General features: G+C 43.2%; 1 protein-coding gene and 1 long non-coding RNA gene across 2 annotated transcripts in view; one reads left to right on the top strand and one right to left on the bottom strand.

The window, feature by feature from the left end:
* The first annotated feature begins 337 nt into the window (after positions 1 to 337).
* On the top strand, positions 338 to 16,818 carry LOC144687944 (uncharacterized). The gene is made up of 3 exons (XR_013578250.1): positions 338 to 459; positions 1,689 to 1,753; positions 16,655 to 16,818. It is a non-coding gene; the product is annotated as an uncharacterized LOC144687944 (long non-coding RNA).
* The window catches only part of gfra4a (GDNF family receptor alpha 4a), a 199,963-nt gene continuing 177,541 nt past the window's right edge, over positions 453 to 22,874 (bottom strand). Inside the window, exons 5-8 of the mRNA XM_078554577.1 lie at positions 22,385 to 22,494; positions 21,872 to 22,006; positions 17,846 to 18,009; positions 453 to 699 (exon numbers count right to left, since the gene is read on the bottom strand). Coding sequence (XP_078410703.1) covers positions 559 to 699; positions 17,846 to 18,009; positions 21,872 to 22,006; positions 22,385 to 22,494 — 550 coding nt within the window. The 3' untranslated portion in view covers positions 453 to 558. The remainder of the gene's footprint in view (positions 700 to 17,845; positions 18,010 to 21,871; positions 22,007 to 22,384; positions 22,495 to 22,874) is intronic.

The raw sequence follows: 22,874 nt of genomic DNA, 5'->3' as shown, positions 1-22,874 counted from the left end.
CTCCACCCAGGCAGGTGAAGTCAGGTTAAACTGGTTACTTAGCTGCTGCTCTTTTTAAAAAAAAAATCCTTACGATCAGAAGGCGGTGTGAACAGATGTTGAAAGTTGTCCAGGATTACATATTTGCTATTGTTGGGTGGTTTTTGTTTGTTGTTGTTGTTGACAATGACGAACCAGCAGAAAGTGACCAACTGATGCCAGACACCAGTCTCCCCATGGAGGAAGTGTGCACCTCAAAATGGCTTCCCCGGAAACTGTGTACGTCGCAAAATGGCCTCCCCGGGTGAAGTGTGCGTCGTAAAATGGTTTCCCCGGTGGAAGTGTTTCCGGTGTCGGTGTTGACTTTCCATTTCTCAGATGGCCGTTTAGAATCTTCGCCCGGTTTAAAAACAAAATGGCGTTTGACGGCACAAAACCTCTTGTGTCTCTTATGTAAAATCTTTCTCGGCCTGGAGGGAGGTGAATGAAGTTAATATACATTGAGTGTGTTTGTTTGTGTGTGTGTGTGTGTGTGGACAGAGGTTGATGGGGATCCTTCCAGCCCAGTGTCTAAATTATTCACATTGTAAAGTGAAAGTGGATCGAGGTGAGCAGGAGACCCCAGACCAGCTCCACTTGGCTGCCCACAGCCACTGCCAGGCCCAAGGCCTCTGAGGCCGAGTGCGTCGACTCTCTCCACAGCGGCCTCTCGTCAGCGACCTGCAGGGAGAGACCAGCAAAACAAGTCATTCATGCAGCACGGAATGAGACCATTCAATGGAATATAACCTTATCCAATTAGTTCCACTCTCCCCTGCGCACGCTTTCCTTTGTCAGTCAAGAGGTGTCAGCTATGGCTCAGTTCATAGCACCCTCGCCTTTGAATCAGAGGGTTGTGGGTTCATGTCCCACTCCCGGAAAACCAAGAACTGTGATTGTACTCGAAAGAGTTGCAATCTGTGACTGTTGATAACTCGAAAGAGTTTCCTTTGCCAGTCAGGGTGACCAACTCTTGGGGAGAAAAATTAAGGGACACTTTGGCCTGGGGGGGAACCATACCAGCAGGTAGGGGAACCTGTGAGAGTAGGCAGAAAGGAAGGTGGGGGGGCAGGGGGTGAGATGCAGCTGAACATGTGGGAGCATGAGCGGACAGCTGGGAGCAGTGCAAATGCACTGATGCATTCTGCACATGCACAAAATTTTAAGGTCTCAAATACAGGACAAGCGGCCTCCAGCAACATATAACCCAGGACACAGGACAGTCACCTCAATTACAGGACAATCCCATAAAATCTGGCATGGTTGGTCACCCTGTTGTCAATATATACCCAATTCCCTATTGAAAGTTAGCCATGCAGGTCTCAGTCTCCCGGTTCCCATAAGTTAGAAATAATCACATTTTAGACTCAAAGTGCTGGAACTTCATTGAGTGTATTTCTTACAGCTCTCCATATGGTTGATAGACTGATACATTGTTACTCAGCACATGAAATCAGCAGTGAAATGTGGCATCCCGGGATAGATACCCACATAACAGTTAGTTCTAACACTTCATAAAGAATGTAACATCCTTCTTTGTTCAAAAAATACTCTATATCAATATAACTGTTCCAACCATTAATTATTTTTTCCTAAATTATGGAATATTAGCAAATGACTTTTTAAAATAAACGGAACCACTTGGAGTCTTGTTTAGCTTGTTTTCTCAGAAAAACATTATTCCCAGTTTTGCTCAGGCCATAGGATGTTGTGCTTAATACTGTGGATTTCAGTGGTGAGTTGGGATGCTGCATAGGTAATGTTGTGCATGTAACTCTGGAGTTTTTTCATATTCTTTCATATATTCCTGCCCATTGCTAATTGCCCTTGAGAAGATGAGTTGCCAATACTTGAACTGTTGGAAAAACTGAAGGAAAAACTTTTTTACCCAGAAGGTGATGACGGTTTGGAATGCGCTGCCTGGGAGGGAGGTTGAGGCGGGTTGCCTCACATCCTTTAAAACATACCTGGATGAGCACTTGGCACATCATAACATTCAAGGCTATGGGCCAAGTGCTGGTAAATGGGATTAGGTAGGTAGATCAGGTGTTTCTCACGTGTCGGTGCAGACTCGATGGGCCGAAGGGCCTCTTCTGCACTGTGTGATTCTGTTGCTGTTGCTGTTGAACTGCAGTCCATGTGCTGTAGGTACACCCACAGTGCTGTTAGGGAGGGAGTTCCAGAATTTTGACCCAGCAACAGTGAAGGAACAGCGATATAGTTCAAAGTCAGGATGGTGAATGGCTTGGAAGGGAACTTCCAGATGGTGGTGTTCCCATGTATCTGCTGTCCTTGTCCTTCTAGGAGGTAGAGGTTGCGGGTTTGGAAGGTGCCTTGCAGAGTTGCTGCAGTGCACCTTGTAGATGGCACACACTGCTACCACTGTCTGGTTGGTGGTGGAGGGGGTGCCAATCAAACAGGCTGCTTTGTCCTGGATGATGCTGAGCTTCTTGACTGTTGTTGGAGCTGCACTCAGCCAGGCAATTGGAGAGTATTCAATCACACTCCTGACTTGTGCCTTGTAGATGGCAGAGATTCAGGAGGTGAGTTACTCTCTACAGAATTCCCAGCCTTTGACTTGCTCTTGTAGCCACACTATTTATATGACTGGTCCAGTTCAGTTTCTGATCAGTGGTAACGCCCAGAATATTGATAGTGGGGGATTCAGCAATAATAATGCCATTGAATGTCAAGGGTTAATGGTTAGATTCTCTCTTGTTGGAAATAGTCATTGCCTGTCACTTGTATGGCATGAATGTTACTTGCCACTTATTTGCCCAAAGCTAAATGTTGTCCACATCTTGGTGCACATGGGTATGGACTGCTTCAGTATCTGAGGAGTGTCGAACGGTGCTGAACACTGCGCAATTATCAGTAAACATCCCCACTTCTGATCTTATGCTAGAGGGAAGGTCATTGATGAAGCAGCTGAAGATGGTTGGGCCTAGGACATTACCCTGAGGAACACCTGCAGTAATGTCCTGGAGCTGAGATGATTGACCTGCAACAACTACAACCATCTTTTGTGCTAGGTATGACTCCAACAGCAGAGAGTTTTCCCCCTGATTCCCATTGACTCCAGTTTTGCTAGAGCTCCTTGATGCCACACATGCCGTCTTGATGTCAAGGGCAGTCACTCTCACCTCACCTCTTTTGTCCATGTTAGGACCAAGGCTGTAATGAGGTCAGAAGCTGAGTGACCCTGGCGGAATCCAAGCGTCAGTGAGCAGGTTATTGCTGAGTAAGTGCCGCTTAATAGCACTGTCGATGACCCCTTTCATCACACTGTTGATCAAGAGTAGGCTGATGGGGTGGTAATTAGCTGGATGGATTTGTTCTGCTTTTTGTGGACAGGACATACCTGGGCAATTTTCCACATTGCTGAGTAGATACCAGTGTTGTCGCTGTACTGGGACAGCTTGGAGTCAGCTTGATGTTTGGGTCAAAATCCTGGAACTCCCTATCTAACAGCACTGTGGGTGTACCTACATCATATGGATGCAACGGTTCAAAATGGCAGCTCACCACCACCCTCTCAAGGACAATCAGGGATGGGTAATAAATGCTGGCCTAGCCAGCGATGCCCACCTGTGGAAGAATAAATAAAATGTCGCTAATGTTTCATTTGCTGGTGACGTTGATGTTGCACTGCTTGTTGGTGATGCTGTTATGTTGTCTTCCTGGTTAGTGATGTTGCTGGTGTAGATGATTATCTTTTCTGCTTTTTCAGCTTGAATATTCAGCAGGTCGAATATTGATTCTATTCCTTCTCATTTTGCCTACGGGTTTCAGTCTCAATGATGTATGACCTTGGAGTCTAAGCTCCACCAACAATCTTTGCTGGGTTCTAGTTTTTTCATGATTGAAGTCTGTACATGTATCGTTTGTCCTTTCAATAGCTCAGGCAGAGATTCAGCGTGCTTGTTCAAGTATTGACCTTCCCCTGCCTGTGCATCAGTGAGTTAGGAACATAGGAATTAGGAGCAGGAGTAGGCCATTCAGCCCCTCAAGCCCACTCCATTGTTCAACTAGATCATGGCTGATTTTCTACCTCAACGCCATCTTACCGCACTATCCCCGTATCCCTTGATGTCATTGGTATCTATAAATCTATCAACCTCTGCTTTGAACATGCTCAATGACTGAACTTCCACAACCTCTGGGGTAGAGAATTCCCAAGATTCACCACCCTCTGAGTGAAGAAATTCCTCCTCATTTCAGTGCCAAATGGCCTACCGCCCACTCTGCGGCTGTGTCCCCTGATCCCAGACCCCAGCCAGAGGAAACATCCTGCATCTACCCTATTGAGCCCTGTGAGAATTTGGTATGTTTCAATGAGATCACCTCTCATTCTTCTAAACTCTGAAGAATACAGTCTCAGCCTCCTCAATCTCTCCTCATAGGACAATCCCACCATCCCAGGGATCAGTCTGGTGAACATTCACTGCAGTCTCTCCATGGCAAGTATATTGTTGTCTTACTTCCCCCTGGTCACTTGGAGGGACTATCTTGCTTGGCAGAGTTGGCTTATACTTTCTTCCATTCAATAGCTCTGCAGGTGATGTCATGTCAGCTTGAGAGGTGTAGACTGGAGTGTTAATAAGGCAAGATTTGGGTCTTCCTTTGTCCCTCGGCATTTTAGCAGTGTTCTCTTGACTGTCTGGACGCGTCTCTCTATAGACCCTTGTACCCTGGGTAATGTGGTGATGAGGTGAAGATGTTAAACTCATATTGTCCAATGAATTGCTTAAATTCTTTGGAGGTGAATTGGGTCCCATTTCCATATATTATTCTTTCAGGAATCCCTTGCTCAGCGGACAGCACTTGTACTATTCGGATGATTGCTGTAGCTCTCAAATCTTTCACAATTTGGATAAAAGGGAACTTTGAGTAGTAAGCTGCAATTATCTCACCTTCTTTAGCCCACCACTACCTTCTCAAGGGCAATTAGGGATGGGCAATAAATGCTGGCCTAGCCAGCGATGCCCACATCCCATGAATGAATAAAAAATAACTATGAGATACCATTCTTGATTGTGTGTGAATAAATTGGCTCCCACAGCATGCCATGGTTTGAGTGGTACGTCAGCAGAGATCACCTCCTCTTTCTACTGTGTATTTCTGTCATACATTGCATGTAGATACCATTCTTTCTATGTCTTTGCATATGCCTATCCAGTACACAGCTGATCTGGCTCTGACTTCTCCATTTCCATGCATTCTTCATGTATCCTCTGGAAGAGTTCTTCCTGCATCATTTTGGGTAGGATTACTTGGGATCCGGTAGCAAAACTCCATCCTCTAGTGAGATGTCATCTCTGATAAACCAATACTGCCATATTGCTGGCTGTGTTTGCTGTATCTTAGGCCATCCCTGGATCACTTGCTGAGAGACCATCGGTAACTCTTAGTCTTTGCTGGTCTCTTCTCTAACCTGACTCAGTTTCATGGGTATTATGTTCACCAGGTGATGGATCTTCCTGGCTTGTATTTCAGAGTGAAATCGTAACTCTGAAGCCTCAAGAATAACCTCTGCAATATTGCTGGAACTCTGCACAGATTTTTCTTGTAGATCTGCTCCAGTGGATGATGATCACCCTCCACTATGAACTTTCATAAGAGATATGTGTGGAATTTCTCACATCAGTACATCATTGCCAAAAGCTCTCTTTCCATGTTGGCATATCTGCTCTTAGCTGATGTTATAGCTTTGGATGTGAATGCTATCGGTTTTCCCTCTTGGACCAGGGCTGCTCCCAGTCCTCTTGTGGAAGCATCTACTTGCAGAGTGACAGGTTTCTTTCTCTCGTGCGACTCTGACCACAGGCACTCAACATCTTCTTTCATCAGCTCTCGTAGGTTTGCTGTGTGTTTGGACTTGAGGTATGAAAGAATTCATGTACTGGATCAAGCCAAGGAAACTTCTCAACCCTTCCTCATCTCTTGGAACTTCCATCTCAGAGATGGCTGTGATTTTTTTCAGGACTTGGCTTAACTCCGTTAGGTGTGTATATCATTCCAAAGAACTGGCATTCTGTCACCTTCACAGTGCCTTTTTCTGTGTTTAGCTTGATCCCAGCTTTTCTGGTTCTCTCCATGGCTTCATTGTAGATGGTGGTCGTGATCTTTTTCAGCGACACCATAGATCTGGATATCATCAGCTATGGCGAATGCTCCTTTACATCCTCAGTATCTCTGCTATATTTTCTGCTGGGACACATCCCGGTTCACTTTAAGACATATGAATTAGGAATAGGGTAGGCCATTCAGACCATCGAGCCTGCTCTGCCATTTGATACGACCATGACTGATCTGATTGAGGTCTCTACTTTCCTGTTTACCCTCTAAAACCTTTGACTCCCTTGTCAGTCAAAAACCTACTGAACACAGCCTTAAAAATATTCAATGATCCTGCCTCCACTGCTCTCTGGGGAAGAGAATTCCACAGATTAACAACCCTCAGAGAGAAAAAAAAATTCTCCTCATCTCTGTCTTAAAAGGGAGACCTCTTATTCTTGAACTGGGAACTTTCAGCATCCATCCTGTCAAGTCCCCTCAGGATCTTACTTGTTTCAATAAGATCGCCTCTCAGGCCCAATCTGTCCAACCTTTCCTCATAAGACAACCTCTGCAAGTGAACCTCCTCTGCACTGTTTCTAAGGCCAAAAGGTAAACACAGGAACTTGTACCAGCCAAAGGGTGTGTTGAATGTTGTCAATAGCAAAGATGCTTCATCAAGCTCACGTTCAGTTGCCATTTCTAGCATTAAGCTCACTAAAAACTTCTGCCCTTGCCAGTGATGGTGTGATCTCTTCCTGTGTTGGAATAGGGTAGTGATTCCTCTTTATAGCTTGATTAAGATTTTTGGGACCTAGGCAAATTCTTAGCCACCCATTTTGCTTCTCTCTCACCGCGATGGACTTCACCCAATCTGTAAGCTCTGTGACTCTGGTGCTCACCTTCATTTCCATATCTTGGAGCTCTTTTTCAAGCTTTCCTTTTAGTTCTGTTGGTACTTTCTGTGGGGGGTGAATCACTGGTTTCATTGCTGGGTCAATACTGAAAATCTTCAAAGCATCCAACCGTCTCATCAAAACACTCTGGGTACATTTGTACCAGATCTTCCTTGCTTCTGATTGTAGGGTGCTTTTCAATGGGTGGACAACCTTCAACCCTGGTATTGCCTCCTTCACCTCATGATTTACTGAGATCAGCTGCAGCTCTTCGCAACTGCTCAACCCAGGATATAAGGACCATCGGTTTCAGTGACGTAGAACATACAGTTGACATATTTTCCTTTGTGTGTCTCCCTGATTTGGGTTGTTCCTAGCTGTTAAATCTCAGTTCCACCATATGTCATTAGCATGATGTTGCACGATTTCAGAGCATCTTCCCTTGTGTAACCATTTTTTCAAATTTTTAGGAAAGATCTTCTGGTATAGGCTGAGCGGGATGATGTTACTCTGTGCTCCGGTATCAAACTTCAAATCCAGATTCATTGTTGCTGAATTATTTCTCACTCTCTTCCTGATCTGAATGGTTTCTTGAATTTCTTTACTCTGGGGACTGTCGCACCCAGCCATTTCATGCAGTTGTATGGTTCCTGTGCCTATTGTGTTCTCAAACTCATCATCATCTTCAAGGGTATGGATGCTTTGTTTCTTTTTTACTTCTCATTTGCTCTGATGGTTTGTCTCCAACTGGTTTACCATCTTCTTTCTTTGTTCTGCAGTTTTTTCCAGTGATTTGGCTTTCCACAAGTTCTGCAGTTTGATTCGTATGCAGGACATTTCCTTCTGTCTCTGAACTCGTGGCTGTCCACAGCTCTTACACATCTTTCTCTCTGATTTGCATTCTTTTGTTGCTATTTCACTGCATCAACCCTACTGCCTTTCTCTTGACTTAACTGAAAGCTATTCGATTGGGTAGTCAGCTTTCTTCATCTGTCCATTTATGGCTTCATGTACTCTGGCAGTGTCTACAGCTTGCAATATTGTGAGTTTGTCCTGTCCAATTAAATCTTTTTGTGCTTCAGAGGGTGCGGAGCCCCAAATGAGCTGATCGAACAGCCTTTCATCTGTGTCCTTAAATTTACGTTTTCTGGCTGCGTTTTTCAATCTTTTTATGAAATTGTGAACAGGCCCACCCAATTCCTGCCTCAGGCCTAGAAATTCATACCAGTAGATCCGGTGATTTGACTTTGGCTGGAAATGTGTGCTGAATTTTCCAAAGTTTTATCTGGGTTTTTGCTGTTGTCTTTACTCAGCTTCTGGCTATTAAACAAATTTAACCCTCTCTCTCTCCTGCCCGCAAAAGATTTTTTAGCCGACCCTTTCTTCTTCGCTCGTGCCTTTTAGAAAGCTACTAAATGTCAGCCTGCACTTCTGTTTAAGCTTCTCCAATGAGATTATCAGCTTCCCAATGGGCCGGAGCTATCTGTTTATTGCTGCAGTGACCATTTCGGTTTCACACGATTCACTGAGTTTTTTTCTCTCTCTCTCTGGCACTAATTCAGGTTAATTTTTCAACCTAATTCAGCTTTAATTTCATTTAAAATGTTTGGATCTCTAGTCACAGACAACCACTGCCACCATGGTTCCCATAAGTAAGAAATAATCACACTTTAGGCTCAAAATGCTGGAGCTTCACCAAGTGTATTTCTTGCTGCTCTCCATGTAACTGGTAGACTGATACGATGTTACTCAGTACATGATTGCAGTGCAGCAGTGAAAGTAGCACCCCAGGCTTCACATAACAATTAGTTCCTGGCTCTTTATGAATAATATAACAATATAACCCTCAATAACCATCCGTCTTATCTAATACACAAACCTTCTCAAAAATGTCACACCTCGTTAGACATAAGGACATCTATGAGATTACTAAAATGCCACATTTGGTCAACGTTCCTATATGGATGTGAAAATTGGAATATAAGGCTGAGAGGAGATTGAAAAGAAGGCTGAAAGGAGATTTGATAGAGCTATTCAAAATCATGAGGGGTCTGGACAGATTAGATAGGGAGAAACTGTTCCCACTCATGAAAGGGTTGAGAACAAGAGGGCACAGATTTAAAGTAGTTGGTAAAAGAAGCAGAAGCGACACGAGGAAAAGCTTTTTCACACAATGAGTGGTTAAGGTCTAGAATGTGCTGCCTGAGAGTGTGGTGGAGGCAGATTCAATTGAAACATTTAAAAAGGAATTAGACTGTTATCTGAAGAGGAGGAATGTGCAGGCTTACAAGGAGAAGATGGGGGAATGGTACGAAGTGAAATGCTCATTTGGAGAGCTGGTGCAGACATGATGCTGCGCTATAAAAATTCTGTGATAAGCAAGACAAGGGAAGATAAATTAAAGTCAACAGGGATATGGCTTCTGAGATGTATGAGATGTATGATGGGGATTTGTTGGACAATACCAGAAGTAGTAGTAAACCTGAGGATTGGGAGGTTTTTCGAATACAGCACAATATGTGACCACACTATGATAGAATTTTACATTACGTTTGAAAGTGAGGTAGTTCACTCTGAAGCAATAGTGTTAAAGTTGAATACAGGAAATTATGAAGGTGTGAGGGTCAAATTGGCTGAGGCGGATCGGGAAAATACATTAAAAGATATGACTGTGCATAGGCAATGGATAGTCTTCAAAGCACTATTACACAGCTTACAGCACCTATACATTCCTTTAAGATGCAAAAAACCCCAAAAAGTCAGTCAGCCATGGCTGACAAAGGAAGTTAAGGATTGTATAAGATTAAAAGTAAAGGCTTATAAAGTTGACAAAAATAGTAGTAAGCCTGAGGATTGGGAGGTTTTCAGAATACAGCAAAGGAAGGCCAAGAAACTGGTAAAGAAAGGGAGAACAGAATATGAATGCAATCTAGCAAAAAACATAAAAACGGGCTGTAAAAGCTTCTATAGGTATGTAAAAAGGAAGTGTTTGGCTAAGACAAATGTGGGTCCATTACAGGCAGGGTCAGGAGAATTCATAATGGGGAATAGAGAAATGGCAGAGAAGCTAAATGATTACTTTGTGTCTTTTCACTGAGGAAGATACAGGAAACCTTCCAGATTTAGAGATGCAAGGGAGTAGGGAGAATGAGGAGTTGAAGGAAATTAGTATAAGTAAGAAGGTTGTATTTGGAGAAATTAATGGGACTAAAAGTTGCTAAGTCCCCGGGACCTGATATCCTGCATCCTAGAGTGTTGAAAGAGGTTGCTATAGAGATCGTGGATGCATTGGTGATGATCTTCCAAAATTCTATAGATTCTGGAATGGTTCCTGAAGATTGGAAGGTAGTAAATGATTTGGATGTAGGGACCAAATGTAATATTTCCAAGTTTGCGGATGATACAAAGCTAGACAGGAATGTGTGTTTGGAGGAAGATGTAAAGCAGCCACAGGAGGATTTGGACAGACTTAGTGAGTGGGCAAGAACATGGCAGATGGAATATAATGTGGAAAAATGAGAGGTTATCCACTTTGGTTGAAGGAACAGATGTGCAGAGTATTTCCTAAATGATAAGAGATTAGAAAGTGTAGATGTACAAAGGGACCTGGGTGTCCTTGTGCATAAGTCACTGAAGGTTAACATGCAGGTGCAGCAAGTATTAGGAAGGCTAATGGAATGTTAGCCTTTATTGCAAGAGGATTTGAGTACAGGAGTAGTGAAGTCTTGCTTCAATTGTATAGAAGCTTGGTTAGACTGCACCTGGAGTACTATGTGCAGTTTTGGTCCTCTTACCTCAGAAAGGATACTATTGCCATAGAGGGAGTACAACGAAGGTTCACCAGACTTGTTCTGGGGATGGCGGAACTGTGTTATGAGGAAAGATTGGGCAAACTGGGCCTGTACTCTCTAGAGTTTCGAAGAATGAGAGGTGATCTTATTGAAACCTACAAAATACTTAAAGGAATAGACAGGGTGGGTAAGATTGGTTGGGGAGTCTAGAACCAGGGGACACAATTTCAACATAAGTCACTTAGGACTGAGATGAAGAGAAATTTCTTTACTCAGAGGGTTGTGAATCGTTGGAATTCTCTACCCCAGAGGGCTGTGAAAGCTCAGTCATTGAGTATGTTTAAGGTAGGGATTGATAGATTTCTGGTTAATAATAAGGGGGTTATGGGGATAGTGTGAGTAAAAGTTTGATCAGCCATGATCGTATTTTTTTATATTTGTTCGTGGGATGTGGGCATCGCTGGCTAGGCCAGCATTTAAATTGCCCTTGTTCAGAGGGCACTTAAGTCTGGAGTTACATGCAGGCCAGACCAGGTAAGGATGGCAGATTTCCTTCCCTAAAGAATATAAGTGAACCAGATGGGTTTTTACAATAGTGATCAACTCAATAATGGCTAAATCAATTCTAGATTTTTATTAAATTCAAATTTCACCATCTGCCAAGGTGGGATTCGTACCCAGGTCCCCACCCTGGGTCTCTAGAATACTGGTCCAGTGACAATACTGCTATGCTACCATCTCCCCCTTAATTGAATGGCAGAGCAGGCTTGACAGGCTGAATGGCCTTCTGTTCCTATATTCCTAATACGTGCAACTAATGAGGAAACTTTGAAGAAAGCAGGCAACAGGAAGAGATTTTGCAAATGATTACCAAGAGACAACTACAATTCCTTGGACATATACCTAGGAGAGAGAAAGTAGAATATCTGGTAGTGACTGGTAAAGCTGAGGGTAATAGAACAAGAGGGACAAAAAGGAGGAAATACACCGACAGCTTTAGAAGAAGAACAGAGACAAGATTTGAGAACAACACCAAGATGTAGGCTGCTATTGAGGACAGTGAAAGTTGGAGAGCCATAATCGCTGATGCTGTAAAACATGGCACCCGAAGAAGACGTATCTATATAATGAGCCATCATTTGCCTTGTTATCTAACCATGTCTATCCACCAATAAATCTTTCTAGCTCCGTTTGTCTATTAATCTCTCACTGAGTCTAATTCAACGCCTATAAATTAATCAAGCAGTCGTTATCTGTCCATTTATCTGTCTATGTTTATCTATTTATTCCTTTCTTGCACTACTTATCTATAATTCTATCTAACGTAAAACGAAAGCACAAAAAGAGGCTATTCAGCCCATTGTGCCTGTGCCAACCCTTTGAAAGTGATCCAATTAATTTCACTCCCCTTCTCTGTCCCATAGCCATGCAAGATTTCCCTTTCAATTAAATCAATGAACTGAAGTCCCTCATCCCTATATGAAGATGATGTGTGAACTGGACATTTATATTTACTGCAAGGACACCCTGGAATGCACCACAAAAGTGGAACCCAGAGGATATAAATGGAATGGGTGAGAAGCAAATTTAGAACCAACAACAGGAGGTGTTTCACGTGATGATAGAAAGGAAGACAATCTGCATCAAGGCCAGCACAAGATGCAGGTACTAGACATAGTAATGTAGAAACACCAGTGCAGTTGAGAAGATGGTACACTAGACTCTCACCTAAGACAGTTCTTACTGAATGCCTAAGTTATCCCTTTAGGGAACTCCTGTCTCCATCACAAAATGGATATCACGCCTTCTGCAACATCTGTTGTGTGAAATCCCTGTTGATTCCAGTCTAAGAATATTCTTGCACATTTTTAGCACAAAGGTTCTTAGTAAACCTATATAATCTTCTCAGAATAAGTATTATCAATATGAGGTCTCTGGGAGACACAAGTAAAGGGAGACAAGTGCTTTCCTCCATCCCTAGATTTTCTTCCTTTCCTGAAGGTGCAGCTACAGGAAATTCCAGTACCAGTACTAATGGCCGTCTTCATAGAAGAGACAGGCTGTAAGCGTTGACAGGCTATGTGAGCCTGAGGAAGACCATCACAGTTACATCCACCAATCTTTCTATCTGACAATCCCAGTTCGCAGCAAAAGTTGATTCCCTCACCCCCACCCCTTTCCTTTGCAATCTGACCAGTTGTCTGGTTCTGTTAACAGCACGGACCAGTTAATTGAAGATGGGGAATCTTCCTAATCTGCAAAGCTCAGTAGAACATTGGGATAGTGAAGATCTGGAGGAAGATTTTAGTAGGAAAGAATTAAATATGTGAAGAAAAACAAAATTCTGGAAATCTGACATAGAGCCTGTAATGCTCAATGGTCTTTTCAATTTTAGGTGCACCCTTACCTGTTGTGATTGGTAAATTGTTAGCACTGTCTGATCAATTTAAATGATTACTCAATTTAAAAGTGGACAGTTTTAGTGGTGTGAACTATATGCATACTCTTGGGAATTTTAAAAAGAAAACATGCCACCTAATAGTACACTCTGCCCTAATATTAAAGTAACTTTTCAAGTTAGCTAATTTATAGTATTATGTAGGCAGTGTCAAAAGCAGTAAGTTTAATGCAGTTTATCCTACTTGGAATTTTCAAACCCATTGTCACTGTCCTTCATGAGATCTTCTTCCACTTGATTGATAAACCATTTACCTTAGTGTTTTCACAGTTCCTCACTACATTCTGCACCCTCAATTTATTTCTCAGAGATAAGCATAGACAGGCTGAGGCTGCAGTGTATTAGTGATATAATCAGAGTCAGCCTATGTTCCTCCACTTCCAATTCACTTTAACAGAATGTGGACGAGTCCTATTTTAAAGACAGTTTTTGCTGCAGATCTAATATTTTCACTTTGTGTTTCTGTTCTATTATTGACATACTAATTGGGCAGGCAGTGGCGCAGTGGTATTGTCTCTGGATTGATAATCCATAGACCCAGGGTAATGCTCTGGGGACCTGGGTTCGAATCCCACCATGGCAGATCTGAATTCAATGAAAGAATTCTGGAATTAAAAGTCTAATGATGACCATGAAACCATTGCCAATTGTTGTGAAAAACCATCTGGTTCTCTGATACCCTCTAGAGAAGGAAATTTGCCATCCTTACCTGGTCTGGCCTACATGTGACTCCAGACCCACAGCAATGTTGACTCTAAACTAGGGATGGGCAATAAATGCTGGCCACATCCCAAGAATGAATTTTTAAAAAAACTGAGGGGCCAGATTTGCTCTGTGATCTCATTTTGCATGGTCAAACCATCCTGTGATCTGTCTTTGTTTCCAGTGCTGTTTTGGATTAGTGTAATTTAATGTACCATTAGAATAGAGGATGACATATCAGGACTGACAGGGTACAATAGTGCAGTAGTTATATTATTGGACTCGCAATTCAGAAGCCTAGTCCACAGGGAATATAAATTTCTATCTCATTATAGTAGTTAAAGACATTGAATTCACTTTTATGAAAAACATGGAAATAAAATGTTGGTATCAGTAAAAGTGGCCACGAGCCTGGTTTATGACCCTGGTTGTCATAAAAACCTAACTGGTTCACTGATGTTTTCTAGGGAATGAAACCTGCCATGCTTGCCTGATCTGACCTTAATGTGATTACGGTTCCACACACCAACGTGGTTGGCTCTTCCCTCCGAAGCAGCCTAGCAAGCCACTCTGTTGCATCAAATTACTAACGGTTTAAGATGGCTGCCCACCATCACTGTTACAAGAGCAACTGAGGATGAGCAATAAATGCTGGGCTTGTCAGCAACACCCACATCCTGAAAATGAATAGTGAAAATAAAGAACATTGCTGGACCTAGTGGACTTCACTCATCCCTGACTTTGCTGCTGATTCATTGATATGAAAATGAACGATGCATCACCCTTCGCAAGAGCCCTTTCTCTAACGGCATCAATACTCATTGATCATCTCGGTCAAAATAGTTTCTGAGAGCTTCCTACTCATTTCAACTTTGTCAAGAATAACAGTCAGGTTTGGACTCATAAGTAGCTAGTAACATTCATGCCACACAAGTGCCAGGCAATAAACATCTCCGACAAGAGAAAATCTAACCACCTCCCCTTGACATTCAATGGCTGAATCCCCCACAATCAACATCCTGGGGGTTACCATTGACCAGAAACTGAACTAGACTAGCCATATAAATACTGTGGCTACAAGAGCAGGTCAGAGGCTAGGAATTCAGCAGTGAGTCACTCACTTTCTGAGTGCCCAAAGCCTTTCATCCTCTGCAAGGCACAAGTCATGAGTGTGATGGAATACTCTCCACTTGCCTGGATGAGTGCAGCTCCAACAACACTCAAAGAAGCTGACACCATCCAGGACAAAGCAGCCCACTTGAGAGGCACTCCATCCACCACCTTGATCATTCACTCCTTTCACTCCTGACATACAGTGGCAGCAGTGTGTACTATCTACAAGATGCACTACAGCAACTCACCAAGGATCCTTCGATAGCACCTTCCAAACACGCGAACTCCAACACCTGGAAGGACAAGGGCAGCAGATGCATGGGAACACCACTGCCTGCAAGCTCCCCTCCAAGTCACACATCGTCCTGACATGGAACTATATCGCTATTCCGCCACTGTCGCTGGGTCAAAATCCTGGAGCTCCCTTCCTAACAGCACTGTGGGTGCACCTACACCATGCCTCAAGAAGGCGTCTCACCACTACCTTCTCAAGGGCAATTAGGGATGGGCAATAAATAATGGCCTTACCAGTGATGCCCAGATCCCATGAACAAATAAAAAAAAACCTGGTCCTACTCCATTTAATGGATACTTATGCAACCTTCCACAAGTATGTAGTTTGCTGGCAAATCCAGCATTTGTCATACGAGGAAGAGAATCCTGTGATGTAAGGGCCATCCCAGCATTCATAGGAAAAATGAAAACCCTCTATCAAAATTAGGGCCCATAAATTTAATCAAGTGCCTTCACAGCTATAGGGGAAAATATTCCCCCTATTAGGGGGGGAAGTGCAGGAGCGGGTGCAGGCTGGCGTGCCTCTGATCGGCGCCCCTGATTGAGGGGTGCGCTGCCACTTTATGTGGGTAGGCCAATTAAGGCTTGCCCAGCGTGACATCCACCAGGAAGCACTATGCACTCCCTGTGCGGGCGGGGCAGGCGGATTCCCTCAGCCGAGGGTACGCTCTTACACGCGTGTGTGCAAATGAGCGCACTGATCTCCCTGAGGCTAAGTGCTGCCTCAGGGAGATCGGCTCCTAATTTAAAAATGTTAAGCAAATGATAGCAACATTTCCCTGATATGTCCCCTCATGTGACGCTGTCTGTCACATGAGTTGGGCCATGTCCATCACTTTTACTGAAACCTTTATTAAATATTTAAAAACCCTCATGAAACATCACTCCGCCCATGGATGAGGTTTCATGCTGTTTCTTAAGCCCGCCAGGGCTCCAGGCCTGCCCGCCAACCCTAAGGTTGGACGGGCAGGTCCATTAATGAGGTCAATTACTTTTTAAATAGCCTCAATAGGCAATTGACAGGTCGGCGGGCGTGCAGCGGACTCGGCTGCGCCCCTGTTGACCTGAAAATGGAAATGATGCAGGGTGACATTGGGAGTTCCACCCGACGTCATCCCACATCATTTTACGCATCAGCGAGCGGGCCCCGCCCCTGCTCGCCAACTGGAAGATCCTCCCCATGGTGTATATTGGTAAATCCCACCTCTATAGCATTTCCACTAGGTTGCAGAACATTCAGGTTGTCTGTGAAGAGAGAGCAAAAGGAGGGAAAGAGACTGTATTAACATCATTTGCAATTCACTGTGGCCCTTGTCACTTTTTAGCTATGAATTCTGTTTTGGATGTGTGGTGATCTGTTCGATATTCAGTTTATGACCAAAAATCTCTCACCTGGAGGAAAAAGACAGTGCTTGACAGCCAACTAAGTACTTTTGAGATGGGGGTATCACAGAGAAGTCGTAAAATGGAGTGCATCGCAAACCGTATAAAATAAGTAGTGAGGGAGTAGCAAAGTTCCGTTAAATTTCTCTTTGCTGTGTGCGGCCTGCTTGTTGTCCTGTGCAGTTCCTTTGAGATTGCCGTGTGTCACAGAGTGTAAAAGCTGGGAGTTTGGCAAGTGGGAATTTGGTGCAGAGAATGAAGGAGTTGCTGCTTTTTGCCTCCAATACATATACTGGTTTGTGTTACAGATAAATATTGAATTTAATCTACCATCACATTTAAACTAGATCAAGTAATTAGTTAAAAAACTGAAAGTTTTAGGCTAAGTTGATTAAATGCATAATGAATTAAATAAATAAAACAATATTGGATAGGGATAGTAGGGCTGGTGGTGTGCTGCAACTGCAGCATATTGGAGTTTGTGGAGACCATTACAATCCCAGAAACCACATCTGCAGTAAGTGCCTGCGTCTCGAGGAACTTCAGCACAGAGCTGTTGAATGTGTTTAAGTTTGTTGACAAACCTTTAGAAAGAGATTGAATACTGCCTGTCCTGGACTCTACATGCCAGGGATGGTGGTGTAAGTATAACAATCTGATGTCCAAATCCCCCTCATATGACCTATCTCATAAGACTTCCTTAACACAAGTGGCTGAAAGGAAGGAGCCCTGAGAATTACTGTGATGGGAGACACTCGAGCAAGTGACTGGTTAATGCAGCTCTGACCAGCAGGGCATTAGAAGCTGCTCATGGCCTTCCAATACTCCGTGTAAGCAGTCGTACTTTAAGTCTGAGTATAGACAATGTGGCTATTCAAACTCAGCATCACAACTGAGTCCAATCATATCCTCACTTGTCATGTACATATCCCCTACTAACAAGGATCGCTGACAAACATAGCTGTCAGCAACAGGGATCCTGACTGATTTCTTTCACCTCCTTAGCACAAGGAGATTGTTTGAGATTGCCAACTTCAGCAAGCATCAAAATGAGACCTTACTGGTCTGTGTGGTTCAGTACAACTCTGCACAGTAGGAGGATCTTTTTCTCCTATAATACCTTCCATTCCTACCTGTGTGGTTAGTGATGGACTGAACACATTATCTTCTTGGTGTGAAAGATCCGTGTCATTTGTGTGTTTGTCCACTCGGGTCTGCGATGTGGGGAGAGTTGACTGTTGAACACTGGAACCTGTGTTAAGATCTGTCCCATTTCCAAATGCTTGAAATGCATTCTCTGCAGATAAAGAAAGAGATGACAGGTTTAAACACAGGAAGAACAGGACCTCAGTCTTGATTCATTGTCCTGTATGAAATGTTTTCCTATCTTCTGAAATGCTGTGATCCAGTATTTTCAGTTTTAAATCACTTGCTACTTCTCAATTTTGAGTTTTGCTGAAAGAACGAGACATGTAGTTGAAGCTTTTCATCTTGTACTCATCAGGACATTTGCAAGAATACCAGATTGTAAAGGGAACAACAATTTATACTGCAAGCGAACAATGCTGATTAGTTGGCAAATGGACTTTGATTGGTAGAGGCATTGCCATGGAGAATGCACCAATTAACATAACTGACAGTTAACTGCCAAGCTTTGTTTAAATTCAAACCAGGAGGGTTGACTCTGATTGGTCAAGGCTTTGCTCTGGGGAATGAACCAGAGAATGGCTGTCGCCTATTTTGTTTAGTTGAAAAAGGCACAATCTGTGCACGTTCTTTCTGTCTACAAAGGACAGGACTCTGGATGTAGCTAGGGATATGGAGACTGGGTGGAAAAATTGAGTTCAGGTTGAGAATCAGCCATGATTTTACTGAATGGTGAAGCAGACTCAGTCTACTCTCTAGCGGTATGATCTATTTCTGTTTCTATTTGTTATATTCTTAACTGCTTATTACACAAACATTGAGAACATGTACACACATCATGCTTGTTTCAGCTAAACAAAATAAGTGGCAGCCATTTGCTGACTAATTCCTCAGGGCATTGCCTTGACCAATCAGGGTCAAGCTGTCCGGTTTAAATTTCAAACAATGCTTGGCGGTTAACTGTCAGTCACCGTCACTGGTGCATTCTCCATGACAACGCCCCTACCAATCAAAGTTGTTAGAATCGTATCTCCCAAGACTGAAGTTTTCTTTTACAAAATGGAAGGATTTGGCATGATCTGGACGTGTGGATACTAACTTGGGATTTTTTTTATATAAAGAAGGTCATAAGTTCACCTTGGAACTGTAAACAAGCTGGCCTCTTCCAAGAAATCACCTGACCTATATGGTACTTGAAAAGGGTTTGTTTTGTTTGTGTTGTGCTGCAAAGTACTTTAATTAATGAAGCTGGGAGACAAAAAAGGCAATCGTATGGGAGAGAGAAGAAAAGCTTAAGTTATGAACCTGCTTTGTTGAAGGCAATCTGGTTGGAGAACAATCTGAGGAAAGAAGGCTCTCTCTCTCTACCTTGCCTGAAATTGTGTGTGGCTATCAAACTGTAGCCAGAGAACACTCATTGGAGTGCAACTAGTCTGCATTTGGACCTGCAAAGCTGGATAGTTGGTGGGAACTTCCAGGCATCTACCGGGACTAGTGGCCCATCTGCACACGAGAGAACAGAACACGAGAGACCCTGCGGACTTTATCCTTTATTTTATAACACCCGTCCTCCAAAGCCCATCTCTGCAGAGAGAGATTCTATCTGTTGTCCTTTGTTTGCCTATATGTGTGTGCTGGGGGAATTCTTTAGGAAGAGATAGATAGTTATACTTCCCGATTACAACTGCGTGTTGACCAGCAACTTGTTAAAAGAAGTTTTGCTTTAAAATAAATTAATCATTCTGAGTTTTTGAAAGAAGCCTAGTCAGAGTCTCTTTTCCTTTTGGGTACCAGAAGTATAGGTACACAATTAGCCATTTTGGTGAGATAATTAAACATTTAAATTAATGGTATGGCCCGTGGAGTACTGGGGCTTGATAATTCGCGCACTCCTCCCTGGTTGTAACAGAGTCCACTTGTCAACCAATCAGCACTTTTTTCTCATACAGTATAAATTGTTGTTTTCCCCTTATATTGGTATTCTTGCAAAGTGTCCTGAATGAGTGCAAGATAAAAAGCTTCGACATGTCTCTTTTTTCTTCAATACATCTTCTGGTGCTTATGCAAATTAGCACAAATTTGAAATCGCACTATATGTTTTTCTCTCTCTTCACGGATGTTGCATGAACTGTTAAACGTGTCGAACATTTTCTGTTTTTATTTCAGAAAACCCACTGTTGGGTTTATGTTGGGTGCAAGTGCTTCAAGAAGTCTTTGTCATTGTGACTTGTCAAGGCTTATCAAATGACAACAGTACATAGAGATAAAAACAAAAAGCTAAAAGCTACTGCGGATGCTGGAAATCCAAAACAAAAACAGAATTACCTGGAAAAACTCAGCAGGTCTGGCAGCATCGGTGGAGAAGAAATCAGTTAACGTTTCGAGTCTTCATGACCCTTCAGCAGAACAGGGTCATGAAGACTCGAAACGTTAACTGATTTCTTCTCCACCGATGCTGCCAGACCTGCTGAGTTTTTCCAGGTAATTCTGTTTTTGTTTTTGACAGCAGTACATACACTGCCAAAAAACAAGTCTATGTCAATAAATATATTAATAAAGTGCAGGAAAATTCAGCAGCATCTGTGGAGAAAGACGTTTCAGGCTGATAGCCCCGCCTCTTTTTAAAAATTTACATGCTACTTCTTGGCAACATCATCCAAACACGCAGGTTCAGTTTCCACCTGTACACTGATGACATCCAGCTCTATCTTGCCACCACCTCTGTCGACCCCTCCATTGTCCGGTTGCTTGTCCAACATCCAGTTCTGGTTGAGCAGAAATTTTCTCCCACTAAACATTGGGAAGACCAAAGTCATTGTCTTCTGTCCCCACCAAAAACTCTGTTCTGTAGACTCCATCCCTCTCCCTGGCAACTGTCTGAGGCTGAACCAGACTGTTCGCAACCTTGGTGTCATATTTGACCCTGAGATGACCTTCTGACCACATATCCACGCCATCACTAAGGCCACCTATTTCCACCTCTGTAACATCGCCTGACTGCACCCTTGCCTCAGCTTATCTCTGCTGCTGCAAGACTCTTCATGCCTTTGCAGGAATGCCAACCCTACCATCTCATAAATCATGAGACAACCTGGATGCACAAGTCAGGCTTTACAGCTGCTGGATGCCAGGCAAGGAGAGGAGAGGGTTTATCATGGCATGGTCTCTTCCTATTTGTAATTTCTAGTGTGATATCTGTGCTCCTCTAATTCTGACTTGAGCATTCCTGATTTGAATACACTCCACTATTGGTGGCTATGTCTTCAGCTGCCATGACCCAAAGCTCTGGAATTCCATCCCTAAAGTTCTCTACCTCTCCACCTCTTTCCACCTTTAAGATGCTCTTCTCTTTGACCAAACTTTGATCATCTGCACTAATATCTCTTTATGTGGCTGCGTTAAATTTTGATTGATAATGTCCCTATTTTATGTTAAGGGTGCTATTCAAATACAAGTAGTTGTTGAACCAGAACAGCTTTCCTAACATTACAGCTGTGACTACACGTCATTGGCTGTAAAGTGCTTTGGGCCATCCGGAGGTCGTGACAGATGCTTTATACATTAAGGTCTTTCTGTCTTTCAAGGACTGAGCAGGAGAGAATTAAAGGGAAAGGTCTTCGATAGGGTGGAGGTCAGAATGACAAAATTGATGATGGTGCGAGACAAAAGGAGGTAATAGTGGGGCAAGCAAAGAAATAAAGCTGGGTCCAGAGAAGGTGTAACTTGTTTGCGGCAGAAGAAAATATTGATAATCTGGCAAAGCGAAGAGACTGTGGCCAAGGAATGTCATGGGAGAAGACAAGGTCGACCTCAAAGGTGTGGACCAACCCCTGGGCTGTGTACCAATAGGAGAGCACCAGCCCAGACGCCCCCCTCTCCCTGGCTCTGCTGTAGTGATTCACTAATGTGAGGACTGTTTCAGTTCAGATTTCCAGCATCCACAGTATTTCAGTTTTGCTTTAGGCAATAAATTAAATGTCAGTTACTTCCCGATACAAAGCAGCCTTACTCACTGAGGCAGATATTATCCGTGAAGAGGTTGAAGAAGCTCTCACAGTCCTCCCTCTGATTTCCGCTGCCACTGCAGGTACACCAGGGGGCTACATTAGAGCTGGAATTGTCAATGTAGTTTGGGGTGACCACAGTACCTAATAAAAGAGATAAAGAACAAAACAGCATCAACAACAGAGGAAATTTCAATGGGCAGAAGTCCCACTCAGCCCTCGTTAGTCCTTTATGGCTGCAGGGCAGGTCGGCATGGAGCATATGAGCTCCACGCCGACATGGTTTCCAGGGGGGGCATACTGTCTGCCCACATCCCCCCCCTCCACCCAACCTGCCTCACCCCCCGTATTATTCTGCCAATGATGTGTGCAAACACTGGGGAATGTTTACTGATGGCAGGGAAGTTCTGAATTGGAGAGGCTGCATTTCCCAGCAGTGTTATCCTTCACCTCAACAAGCATAGAATTCAGTACAAAATGGAAGTAACAAGACAGCTAAAAGACAAGAACTCTGGATCTTACCTATTATCCCAGTGTATGAGAGCAGACATGCAGCATAGTTCTCCCTGAGACAACCACTCTCAGACTGTGTGGAAGGCTGACAGCTCGTTTGGAATTCTGCTAACCTCGATCTGTCAGGGAGGAGAAAGAAAGGTAGAGATAGAAATTGAGCTTGGATGACTTTTGAACCAAGAGAAAGTAAAACAATGAACACTTCCCCTTCAACATACTTGTGGATACAATCTATCACAACACCAGGGCAACAGTTAGGATGTTTCCATCACAAATACTTCTCTTTTTCTTCACTAAGAGTGACTCAAGTGCTTGTGACAGTCTAATTTGTATTCTCAGAGCACAGTGTAGACCTGAGGAATAGGGCAAAGTTGCCAACTTTCAACCTAGTAAGCGTATTATTTAAGATTTAGATTTTAAAAGGTTTGAGAGCCCTAGTGAGACATCACCAGATGTACAAGTAAAGATAATTCAGACTGGCTTTTATAAAAGTCGGCAT

The sequence above is a fragment of the Cetorhinus maximus genome, chromosome 1 (genome assembly GCF_964194155.1).
Source record: "Cetorhinus maximus chromosome 1, sCetMax3.hap1.1, whole genome shotgun sequence".
In the NCBI taxonomy this organism is placed as follows: domain Eukaryota; kingdom Metazoa; phylum Chordata; class Chondrichthyes; order Lamniformes; family Cetorhinidae; genus Cetorhinus; species Cetorhinus maximus.
The sequence above is the reverse complement of the archived record's forward strand: the minus strand, read 5'-3'. Positions and strand labels throughout refer to the sequence as shown.